The 12,985-nt window shown below is 37.2% G+C and overlaps 1 protein-coding gene across 1 annotated transcript; it reads right to left on the reverse strand.

The window, feature by feature from the left end:
• Positions 1 to 465: 465 nt before the first annotated feature.
• Positions 466 to 10,499, reverse strand: pgr (progesterone receptor). The gene is made up of 8 exons (XM_038282843.1): positions 9,585 to 10,499; positions 8,436 to 8,545; positions 6,354 to 6,470; positions 4,876 to 5,181; positions 4,406 to 4,550; positions 1,992 to 2,122; positions 1,620 to 1,777; positions 466 to 1,530 (listed from the first exon to the last, which is right to left on the reverse strand). The coding sequence occupies exons 1-8, from the start codon at positions 10,376 to 10,378 to the stop codon at positions 1,372 to 1,374; spliced, it is 1,920 nt and encodes a 639-aa protein (XP_038138771.1). The 5' UTR covers positions 10,379 to 10,499; the 3' UTR covers positions 466 to 1,371.
• Between the last annotated feature and the right edge of the window lie 2,486 nt (positions 10,500 to 12,985).

Consider the following 12,985-nt stretch of genomic DNA (forward strand, 5'->3'; position numbering starts at 1 on the left):
TGAATCTTTTCAGATTTTGAGACATTACAACCATAACAGTTCTACAGATATCTAGATATTATTGGGATCATATGCGATAGAATAATACTGTATCTACAAATAAAGTAGAAGAATTTTTTTTACCACTTTTCTTTATCCTTCACCTAAATAGTAAATAGTCCGCATGCTTATTTAGTCTCATTAATAATCCGCGTGTCCTGTGAAGGCCTTGGAGGTTTGTTAGGGCAGTATTTCCAAACCCTCACCTAAAAGCCAATTCTCCTGCAAGTTTTAGATGTTTTCCCCCTTTAACACATTTTCCTTCTATAACACCCCTGATTTAAAATGATAGCTGACTAAAGAGCTTTTGCTGAACTATTAATCATCCTAATCAGATGCGTTAAAGCAGGAAAACATCTGAAATATGTCAGGCAGTGTGCCTTGAGGACCATGATTGGAAAACACTGGACATTAAGAAACAATTATCACTATTTGAAGAACAGAGTAAACCACCTAGAGGTGAAACGTTGGTGACTTCAGACTAGGGCAGAGGTTTACCTTCCAGTAAGGCTGACTTTACACTGAAGGAGTCGTCCATGCGTCGCCTCTTATTTTGAAATGTTCCAGATCCACCTTTCTCTTTTCCTGTCTAGTTGCTGTCTGGTTTGTCTATTTTTTAAATACCTGATGCTTTTTGCTCCATCTGGGATGAAAATTAGACTTGATCCATATTTCTGTTTACAGCAGAGGGGACTATTCGTCATATCTTGAATTGGTGGGGACCAAAAAATTCACCAGTATGGTTTCTATTTGTGATGAAACACGCAGAAGTGAATAATCCAGGTCCAGAAAGTAAAAACCCTGCCTTGTTTTCCTTTATCCTCACTTAACGAGGTGTTTAGATCCTCAAGTGATTAGTCCGTATTGTGGAGCTGGAAATGTAAACGGTTGGAACCGATTTCTGTACAGGCTTTTTATTTTCTGGACTGGGATTATCCACCTCTTGAAAGCAGGGGATGCGTGAATAAAGGAATCTGTGTGAATGAAGGAGCTAGCTGCGATGGAATGGTTTCAGGTCACAGCAAATACTATCCAAGCTGACTGAGTTTGAGATATTATCAATTAAAATGGACAAAACAATTAGAACAGAAATGTTCTTTGCAGGCTGTGGTGGTAACGTGACCAAAAATTGAAAAGGAGATCAAGAATACAAATGCTTTAGTAGGCACTTTTTGTAAAAGTTGATGTTATTTTTTATCATTTTGCCATACTTTGAGGCATTTATCAAAGTTTAAATAATTGACTACAGTGCAAAGCAGGGTCTGAAGAATCCAGTATTCTGCAGCAATAATCCCGTCAAAGGCCGCCTCCACAGAGTCATGATGTTTTTCCTTACTGCTTTGTGTGGAACAGCAGTGGTTTCACCATGCCAGCCAACACCTTTGGTAGTTGAGAGGCGATGACCTCTGACATCATCTCTGGAAATTGCACTTTCATGGCGTCCGCCTGGATGAAGGTGCTCAGACAGAATAGGTTGACCTTCTTTACTATCTGTCAGAGAGAGGACATTTATGTTTGTCTTTGTGCTCAACAGATATATACACCTAACAATGGCTTCCTACTCTTTGATAGAGCCTTACATCATGCATAGCGTCCATCAGTTTGGTAAGGTGGTAGAATCGCTGCGAGCTGGCCACCACGCCCTTCTCCTTCATGTGGATGGCTCTGGAAAGCTCTCTTATGTAGTTTTGTCTCATTTCCTCAAATGCAGCCTGACTTTTCAGACCTTCAAGAGGAACTAAGAGAAAAACAACAGGCTAGAAGTGACACTTATCTGCAAATTCATTCACCTATTAAATTAATTAATTTGTTGACTTAAGAGCAGTTGCTACAGTATTTTATTCAAGGTCTAATCTTGTTTAATACTTCTGTTATTTTTCAGGTCTTCATTAGTTGGTCATCGAAGCTCCACATTCCTGGTTGCAACATTGTGTAATAATCGTGTAATTTACCTGTGTTCAGTAATATTATGGCTTTCATGCACAGGAACTCCTCTCGGGTCACTTGTAGGTTGGCAAACTCTTGAGGGATAAACTGGATCGCCAAGCACAGGTCATAAATGGGAGATCTCCTCATCTGCTCCCTAAAAAACAAACAAAAAAATGAAAATAAGGTAGAAGTAATAGTATCTGTTTTCAACATACAAGTGTCAGTAACCTCAAAAGTTCAGTCAGTTTAAGACTCATCCTATCTATAAGATCCTATCTTTGTGAAGCGGGATTTTCTGCGGTTACAGCGACCAAAACAAAGCTACGGAGCAGACTGGACATCAGGAGCGTCTGTCAATTTTGTCCGATTGCGCCTAGATGGGACCGGCTTGTTGTTTTATTTTTATGCTGTTTGTATTTGATTTTATGCCAGTTGTATCATTTTACCCTAACCCTAAAAAAAGAACATTCCCTCACTATGGTGATGCCACCACTGTGTTTCACTATTTACAATGAGGGCCACATTGTTGGATTGTTTGACTTATTGCACATGCATATTTGTCCAACAAACATGAAAAACTACTTCAAACATAAAGGCCTGCAAATAAAATAATTAGACTAATGCATTACATATATGCAAAGGAAAACAGGGCAAAGGAGAAATGCTGTAGTCAGAGCAGCAAAAAAACCCAAACAAAACTAGACACATACAAAAAATGCTGCAATTAGACTAAACTACATTTAGCCCCATTCATGTACACTGATGGTGACGAGCTACAATGTAGCCGCAACTACCTTGAGGCACACTGACAGAAATTAAGAAAAGCTGCAAACTGTCTCTGTGTAGCTCCAAACCATTAGGGGGGGGTGACAGTACAAACACCAACTCATAGGGGACAAGCATAATAGCGTTGGTAAGGCTGAAGGCTGCCTGGATTCAGCACAGTGGTCTGGATCTTCTCTCCTACTCTCAGCTACAGTATGATGTATTCAGAATCAACCTTTGGAAAAGACTTGAAGAAAAATATACTTTTTCATTCCTTACTCTAAATGTCCTAAGGGAAAGCATCCTATTTATTTTTCAGTTACACGTCGGGTCAGCTCACTTTGATTTGTAGTAATATCTATGTACTATATATGGGTTAACTATTGTCTCTCCCTAGTGGTTTGGAGCACGATTGTTATGTGGAGTTAGAATACAGCTTTTCGTAACTTGGAGTTGTATTTGCTGCTGTTTAGAAGCCTTATGCTGCGTTCACACCGGACACAGCAGGCACGACAGAAGCAGCGAGTTTACATGCAAAGTCAATGGTTGACGCGCGTCAAGACGCAGCAAAAGGTCCTGCAGCGCGTTTTGAGCAGCAGACGCAGCGCGTCGGGCGCGTTTAAGCATCTGATGCGCGTGGCGCGCCGCAAACACACTGCTGCTCGAGATGGAAAAATTTAATTTTTGTTGCTCTACGCGCCGTGTCAACCAATCAGAGAAGCTGATTTGGGAGCTGGCAGGGAGAGAGACACAGCGCCGATGATACAGAGTGCTATGATCACTCCTCTGAAACAGTTTATTGATGCATAAATTAACTTAAAATGCAGAAATTTGCCGGCAGAATATGTTCGCTTTTATTATTCTGGTGCCTCCAGATCGGATTATTTAGATGAAAAACACCTACCAGCTGCCGCGGTGAACCGCAAGGTGGTGACCCGGCCAGAGGCTGCTGTTGAAGGGATTCCTACTGTCAGCGCACCGCCGGTATGTGGGGGTCTGAGTGCCTCCGACAGAAATAATATTGGAAGGCAAGATTGTAATCTGAATGAACTGACTGCACTGATGAAGTTTTCAGGTCTATTTTCTCACTTAAAACCATATTAAAACTACTTTATTCCCACTGATCACAGCAAATATAGCTGCAAGGCAGAGAAAGGATAGTGAAGCTCCGCGTCAGACCCACTTTTGCAACGTGCAGCTCTGCCCGCGCGTCAGAGCTAACTAGTACAAGCAGTAAAAATGAATCAGCAGACGCGATTTTGCTGCTCTTGCTGCGTCCGGTGTGAACGTAGCATTATTTTGGTCGATGAACTACTTTAGGTATTTGCTGCGCATTAAGTATTTGGATCCCTCAGCCGCTGTACTTATTGCCTCTCACAGACCTCCTGCGACATTACGGAATGACCACATTTATTTATAAAAGAAATTACACACTCATGGATTTAATTATAAGGGAACTGTTAATAGGATTATCAAATTAAGAAGTTGGAGACGCTAAACTTTAGACTTTCATTACCTTTTTAGTATTTCATACACTAATATGTACATTTCTGTAGGTCTACCACATACAATCAAAATAAGCTACATTAACATTTCTTGTTCCAAGTATACATTAAATTAGAATGTTTAAGGACTATGAATAGTTTTGCAAGGCACTGCAATGTTAACTTACTGGCTAAGAACCAGATCAGGTGCAAAGTATAGATATTCGCTGGTGACATTCTGAAAAGAACGCCAACCGAGAGAGAACACCATCAGGTTCATCCATGAGTACTGGATTAGAGTCATCTGATCATTGATGTGCAGATTGCGAAAACCTTGGAATAAAAGAAGAACACAGAGTAAAAAAAAAAAAAAGAAAAACACCAAAACATCTGATCTCATCAGCTGTTCTACTACCTGTTACTTTGATGCATGATAACAGAACAGATCATTGTAGGACATTATCTTTCCTGATATACTACTCTCTCTCTCTCTCTCTCTCTCTCTCTCTCTCTCTCTCTCTCTCTCTCTCTCTCTGAGATTAGAGTTTAACACTTCCTATGACTAATGGGAATCACTTAAGGTTGAGACCTTTAGCAAGGCCTCCCAGTTTGATCCCCATGACAACAAATAAGGTAGCCCTGAATCGAGAGCTGTTACCTGGCAGGGACTTGGACCACTTGACGATCCACAGCAGCTGTTTCTCACACAGCCTGTTGAGACTGTTGAGCAGAAGATGGGGAACTTCGGGTTGTGAGTTGTCATAACCTGAGTACACAATCTCGGGTTCGATGTTTTCCAGAATGCTGATTATTTGTTGGGACATCTGAATCTCGTGGATACTTGGTACACAAGACATGGAGGTCAAGGCCTGGCTATCCCCAGACATGGACAAATGGGACTGGAACATCAGGGACGGGGCCAAGCCTAAGGCCTTCAAGGCTCCAAAGCGCTTCAGCTTCCTTCCTGTGACACAAATATAATGCTTTATCAAACCTAATAAACTTTTCCTTTTACACCAAATAAAAGTCAGACATTTAAGGGCAAAATACATGTGTATATAATTGCAATAAATCCACAATTATCTCATTTCTTAGTTTCTTGTTTCTCATTCCAGCTATCTATAATTTTTACATCTTGCACACTGCAATGCGCCCTTTGATGTAAGGGGACCTGCAGAAGAAAATGTCTCTCCAATGACTCTTCAACCACAACTTTAAATCAGCATGAAAATGTAATCTATTAGCCAAGATGTGCTATATTAACTATATGTTAATAGGAGTGGTGAGGTTAGGGTATAGAGCTTGGAATCCTGAGGTTCTGAGTTTGAGCCCCACTCCCACAGACTACCACTTTGGGTCCCTAAGCAAAGACCCTTAACTCCTCACTACTCCTCGGACGCCCTACAATGGCAGCCCACTGCTCCCCAAGGGCATGGGTTAAATGCAGAGGGATCATTTTGTTGCTTGTGACAGTGTAATGACAATAAAAGCTGAAAAAAAACATAAATATAAGGTTTACATTGTATATATTTACATTGAGAAGACTATACTTGTAATATTATATAACTTTGATCACCCTGCATACACTGAAGCATGGTAGGGACAGCGTTATGATCTGGGGTTAATTTTCAACAAATGGACATAAGATTCTACTTAGGCTAGTTTAAATTATAAACTACTCTCCAATCCAGCTCATTAGTGTCTGACGTTGAGTGCTGAAAATAAGTTTTAGCATGCATCCAAACCCTTAAAATAAGGGCTCTACCACAGAAATTGGAATTGTCCTAACATATACCTGGAATATGTTTGGTGTTTTCACCTGAAAAGATTTATGCAAAGTAAATCTTCCCACAGTCTGAGAACTTTTTCAAGGTAGAATAGACAAATATTACAAAGTCAATATGTGAGAGGCTGATAAAGTCCCAATAAAGACTGAAAGCTGGAAATGAACAAAAATATTGTTGAACAAAGTTTTAAAATAAATTAACATCAACTTAATTTTGAAGTCCAAAAAAATAGGTATAAATATAAACCTGTAGCTTTAAAAAAGAGTGATCCTGTTTTTATTTCATGAAGAGTCCGCATTGAAAACTAACATGAATATTGGCTATCAGTACAAAAAAAAAGACATCCTACCTCCAAGCATCATTCCTGCTTGATAACACTTTCTGAGGCGACATGCGGGGCAATTCTTCCTCCGAATTTTGTCCACAATGCAGTCATTTCGCCCGGCACAGAGATAGCTGTGATGGCCTGTTGATGACAATGAGCACAGGCAGACAATACATCCAATTTTAGCAGTGCTTGATTTCTAAATGTGTAGGCAACCAGTGAAGGTAAAAGATGGATGAGAAGGGGGTAAAAAAAAGGGTTGAGGGTCTCTTGACTAACCACTCTGAGCTAAGGTAGCGTTATAAAAGACTTAAAGAGGCAAATTAGATAGAGGCAAGGCTGTGAGGACAGAGTGACATGGCCATGGTGAGACATAGTGGCTCTCACTATATCTTGCCCTACAAGATAACAAAAATAAAAAAAAAAGAGTCCGAGATGAAGAACATGGTGTACACTGTTCAAAGTGATACTGTTTCTAATAACCTTTAACAACCATCATGGAAGGTCACACAGTGTTTGTGTGTGACTCTGGGTATTTTGTTTGTGCCAAAATTCTGCTATTAACTTAGATTAGATTACAAGATAAATACAGCAAATAAATATCTTTATTAAACTCCATGTAACCAATTGTAAATATACATTTATATCTACTGTACAGTGGCACCAAAGGACTTTGACTCAAAGGTTTAAAAAGATGTAAGAGGCTCAATATAACAGCATAAAAGAACATTGTAACATTAATTTTCTTTGAAAACCTTTTACCAGTGTAACATTTCACATTTAAAATCTTTTGAATGAGGAGCTTGTTGATAACTCACATTAGAGAACAAGTTATAAGAAGCTTATAAGAAGCTTATAAGCCTATAAGTGTTAGCAGAGGATCGTGCTAGCTGTAGTTAATAATCACTTTGATTAAATTATTTGCTTCAATAGACACTGTTTTAACCTTTGATGTATATGCATGATTATTTTTTAATCCAAATTAAAATATATGTCAATAAAAGACTTTGAAATATTATTGATGGAATGAATATCTGTAATCAGCTTTTTCACGTGTAGCCACCAAATCAACACAAATTGAAATGCCATAAATTCATTAAAATGTGAAAAAACAAACACAGAAGAAACTATTTATTAGATTTTTTTTTAAACATTGATCTGAAGAAATACGTTTACTTGTCTTTTTTTATGTTTCAGTGTGGAACAGCTTTAAACATTTAAGTTTGGAATTTACTTTTGTTAACAAAGATTGATTAGTGTCGTATTTATGTGGCCCCTAAAGAGATTCGCATGATTATACATGATGAACATAATAATAGTTCTAACAAGACAGATATAATTCTGAAACCCTTTTTTTGATAGTGTAATGTATTTGGTATTATTCAGATAAATATATAAAACAGTTTAGCTTGCTAGATATCTGGTTATGTAGCAGCCTTCAGAAGATAGCAGCATTGCCAAATTACATCACTATCACTTCATAGATATGGTTAAAAGTAGGCCAAGAAAACTAAGAAATAACTCCATCCACAACAATAAACTTAAGTTAATTCTAACCAGTAGGAGAAATTTGAATAAAACATGTCTTAAAATTAATGTTTTTCTAGAATTAGCTGTGCAAAGCAGGTTAATGTTTATTTGGTGGAGGTTAAATAAGTAAATAAAGTAAAAAAGTTACCATCATATTTTCCAAAAAACTAAAAGGTTGAATATATTTAAATTAAGCATCTTCAAGAAGTATCTCAATACTGAGTTATTCAGTAGAGTTGGACTAGAGTATCATAGCCCTCTTTTTGTAGCGGTCTCACTGGAATATACTTTAGCTACAGTAAAAGTAATCACATCATTATTAATATCACATATATAAGTGACTACAGAAATTCTTTTATCAGACATAAGACATTATCATGACTTCCTGCATAACCACTTAAACTCGGCACAACATTTTACAACCCTTGGTTTTTCCCTTTTAGAAAATTTTTATTACAATCACAGAGGGATAGTCAACATTTTAGGGATTGGAAAGCTAAACAAAAGTAAAGTAAAGCAAAGTTAAATTATGCACTTTAAACTTCTGGCAGTATGAAAGTTGGAAATGTAGCTCACCTTCCACTGCTCTTTTGAAAAAGACCTTACAGCTCCCACATGTTAAGACTCCATAATGGCAGCCAGATGCTTCATCGCCACAGATAACGCACATTCTCTGTGGTTGCATCCTGAAAAATAGACCAAACCATTATATGTGAAGGAAAACTTGGGAGCCAAAAACTGCAACAGATCAATGTCATTAATTAATTACAAAAATTAAAAAATATGTGAGATTTTTAAGAAATAACTGGATATAAACTATGAATTTATGTAATGTTTTAAGCTTTTTTATTAAGTCCTTTTATGGGTGGGACTATCAATGCTAAGTTGCTGCCCAGGTTAACCAATTAGATGTTAGGGTTACTTTGAATAGTGACAGATTTGGTTGTTGCATACAGGGCCTTAATTGTAATTCAATGATAAATTAAATCTTAAGATTTGGATACATAATACAATACATTATTTTACAATACATTTATAATTTTTAACATTTTAATCTTATCTATATACATATGACATGAATTTATATAATGTAGTAAATTAATGTTTTTAAATTTAAATCAACACAATTGATTACCTCATCAATAAATGGTTACTTTACTGAGTAAAGTACTAATTACAAAGAAATATGCAAAGAAATCAAGGTCAGGTTTCATTTTATGTTATAAGCACACATGGATCATTGGAAACCAATTTCTTATTATTGCATTAATAAATATATCTGATTAGAATACATTTAAATCTTAATAGGTTGAATTGAATATTTAAAAGCCAACCACAAGGTTTGCTATCAAACCATGCAATTGTGGAGGTTTATAACTCCAGTACCTCCTGAATTTAAGGCAGCTCTTTTGTTTTTCTGTTTTTCTACTGGATGAACTAATTAATCCAGCTGTGCCTGAGCTCAGTAACCATGGCCACATCTGGATTAATAAAGTAACCCAGTAATGGTAGACAAGAAACAAGTTCAGTAAGAAGTGGAATTGTGCATAAAGGCCATTGTTCTTATAGAAACAAATTAATTATGCAGTTTGTTCAATTAAGGTAAAGTTTCTTAAGTAAATTGCGCTTTTTTCCCCCTTTTGCAACACTTATTAGAGTTAAGTATTTATCATGAAAGCACAATTTAACGAAATAACTCAATAAGGAATTTTAATAAATAATTACCCAGGGAAAGTGGAGAAGGGTGAAGGGTTCCTCTGAGTCTGGGTGTGGTTCTGGATCCCATCGTAGTTGTTGGCTGTAAAGGCGTCTGTCTCAGTCATACCTGTCGAGTGCAGCCAGTACTGGGATTCAGATGTAGAGGTTTGGATCTCCCACCGTGAAGCTTCAGTCTTGTACATGGTGTTTGGTGATGAGTGGGCGGACAGAGCGCACCTGGACTCGGTCCTTCCGAGGTTCCCAAGCTGCTCTGGCTGCTTTAACTCCAACAGACAGTTTGGAGAGCCCTCCAGCCGTGGTCGAGGAACCACCTCCAGCCCCTGCTGGTGTTTGCTGTCGATTTCGCAGCAGGTGTCTAATGCAGGGATCTCTTGTGATGCGTCAAACCTCGGACAGGGGGTGTCCATTATCACAGAGGGCTCCTTTTCGTCTTTAATGAACTTACAAGCCCCAGAAGCTGAGGACAGGCTTAGATTTACTCCTGGCAAACTTTCCGATATAGATGAACCGGTGCTCTGAGTTTTAACAAAATCTTCCCAGGGAACACTATCAGACTTTAAATAGTCGCTGTCATAAAACTGCTTTCCAGAAGCTGAAGCATCAATAACATTACAGTCTTTATAAACTGCGCAGTCTCCACTTAAATTCAACCCGGGAACTAAAGCGCCTGGGGTTTCCAAATTACGCACAGGCAGTTTGGTGGACCTGCTAAAGCCAGGATCAATCAGTTCTCTTACTCTCGCTTCAGCTGAATCAGCAATCGAAGAGGCGCTCATCTTCCCGTTAAGTTTGTCTTCCATCAGTAGTTGGTTTCTTTCCTTCCTTCTGTGGCTCGAAGAAGCGTCCTGAGTGCGTCTGCAGACTGGATGTTACAGCGAGATAAGGAGAAGCTCACAGACCTTCCTATAATCCTCCTCCCTGCCTCTGACTTTGTCTTTCACATGAACCAAAGCCTTTATAATACCTCAGATTCTTTTTTTATAATATTTATTTGTGAGGCAAATAAACCTTTGTTATTTAACTTAGATTGCGTTTATATTCTCTTTACAAAAATAACAAAAGAATACTGATAAAAAGCAACACTTTCCTCTTTTTAACGTCGGGGACATTTCTAATTTACCTTACAGTCTTCCAGTCCTCCAGAGAATCAACTAAGCTTTTCTACTTCTAACCAAATGGCAGAGCTAGAAAGAAGTGGCATTCTTTTCAAGAGAATCTCAATGTCAAGGGCCGTTAGTCTCCGCCCTACAGATCATGAATAAGTGCAACAAACTGTAAATAGGTGTTACCATCATGGGAATTTAAAACTAACAGCCTGACTATCTGACAACTGAAAAGAATGTTTAAACAAATCATCCTAGGGGCCAAAGGCTGGTCCTAATGGGATGGGCCCCTATTTTGAATGTTGGTTAGTTTATATGTATGCCAGTTAGGGTTAGGGTTAGATATATACTGGTAATGATTGGGGTTTAAGGTGAACGATAGGCTTAGGTATAAATGCTGGACCTAAAAGGAAGAATTAAAAGAATCCAACCAGCAACCTCACTTCTGAATCCATACATTCGAAACTATAAAAGAAGTCAGTTTTTCTTACATTAAGTGCATTTGTTCTTGAATGTATGGGGTAAGTGTGACACTTTGCCAATGGATCAAGACAATTTACATTTAAAATAAGAAAAACCTATTGCATTGTCTTATTTCAAGTGCACATTGTCTGATTATCTTGTTTTAAGAGTAAAAATGCTCATTCCATTGGCAGATCATCTTTTTTAACTACTCAAATTAAGGGTAAATACATATAATTTAAGACACATTTACTTATTTCTAGACTGTTTTTGCAGTGAACAGTCTTAACAATGATTAAGGTCTACAAAGGTTTAAAGTAAGCCTGATTTTTTTTGCTACAAATTTAGTTTTCTGTTTAAATCCCCTTTTCCTGATCGAAGTTAAAAACACTCCAAACCTTAGAAATGTAACTTTTAATTTCAGATATGTTTGAAAATGTGCTATCCTTCCTGATACTTTATATTTAATGTCTGTAACACTGGCACCAAAACAGACCCTCAGCATAATTCTGCCACCGCAGATGACAGCCGGTACAGTGGTGAATGGCATACTCCTCTTTAAATCCACTCTCAAAAAGACATTTCTTATGTCCACATAGTAAGCCTCCGATATAGTTTGGTTTTAGTTTAGGGTTATTGTCTCACTGAAATATCAACATTTTCACAAGTTTCAGCTATTACACCTAAACTGTTACCTTGGATTAAAGGAAATTGGTTGGAATGTTCAGTAAAAAAAAAAATGAAAATGGAAGATGTGAGACCAGCAGTGGGACTATTCTCTTAGAGTATCTCCTCAACATTAATGGAAAGGGTGTTAACCGAGAAACAACCAAGCCTATCTAACATAGCTGACCATATGAACAGAACAGATGTCTTTTAAAGAAAAAAATTGCAATCTAATGAGGCAAAGACTGAACTTTTTGGACACAATGACAACAAAAACTTTAAAGAGTTACAGTGAAACCAAAATGAATCTATCAGCTGTTAAGCATGGTAATGGCAGCATGATGCTGCGGTTGTGTTTGTCTGCTGGTGGTTAAATTTGTATGACAATGAAGAAGAAGGACTACCTTCTAATTCATTTTAAATCAATTACCAGATGTTTGAAAAAGTGACCACAAAGTGACAATGATGAAAAACACATTAAAACCCGTTATAAAGAAAGAATCAGCTTTATTATAATTGATTATATTTGCCAGCAAGGAATTTGACTTTGATTACAGAACTACTTACACAGACTAACATTATTATGCTGAAGCAACTTTAACCCTTCGTTCTCCTTAAAACCATATGGTGTATATATATAAAAAAAAAGCTAATTTCAAAAAGCAATTGATTCCTGATTAGTCAGATATTCAGCCAAAGTTATGCCTGAGGCTTTAACAAATAAATGCAGTTTTATTTTTTTTATTTTTGTATTTTGTTCACAAAGTTCTTATTTTATGGTTTACTGAATTATCCATATAATCATGTATATATATATATATATAAAACAAAAACTGCATTATCAAAAGGCCCATCCACACAGATTACATCCACACATTATGTTTTGAACAAAATGTGTGGATGTAATCTTATTTTTACTAATAATAGTTTATATTTACATTTAGCTTTTTGTTTACTTTAAACCAAAAAACTCCCTGTTCAGTTAGAGTTAATGCTTTATCTTGCACTGCTTTATAGACACATTTTTTGCATATGCAGGGAACCTATGGGCATAGTAAAAAAGAAAAAAGTTTTGCTTGTATTTGTTACATATTGCAAAGGGAAACTGTATTCTGGGCTTTCTTGGATTCATTTGACTTATCTAATTTACTTTTCTGTTATCCTGGTTAGATGACA

This window comes from Cyprinodon tularosa, unplaced genomic scaffold (assembly GCF_016077235.1).
Source record: "Cyprinodon tularosa strain WSP-4 unplaced genomic scaffold, ASM1607723v1 ctg188, whole genome shotgun sequence".
Classification (NCBI taxonomy): domain Eukaryota; kingdom Metazoa; phylum Chordata; class Actinopteri; order Cyprinodontiformes; family Cyprinodontidae; genus Cyprinodon; species Cyprinodon tularosa.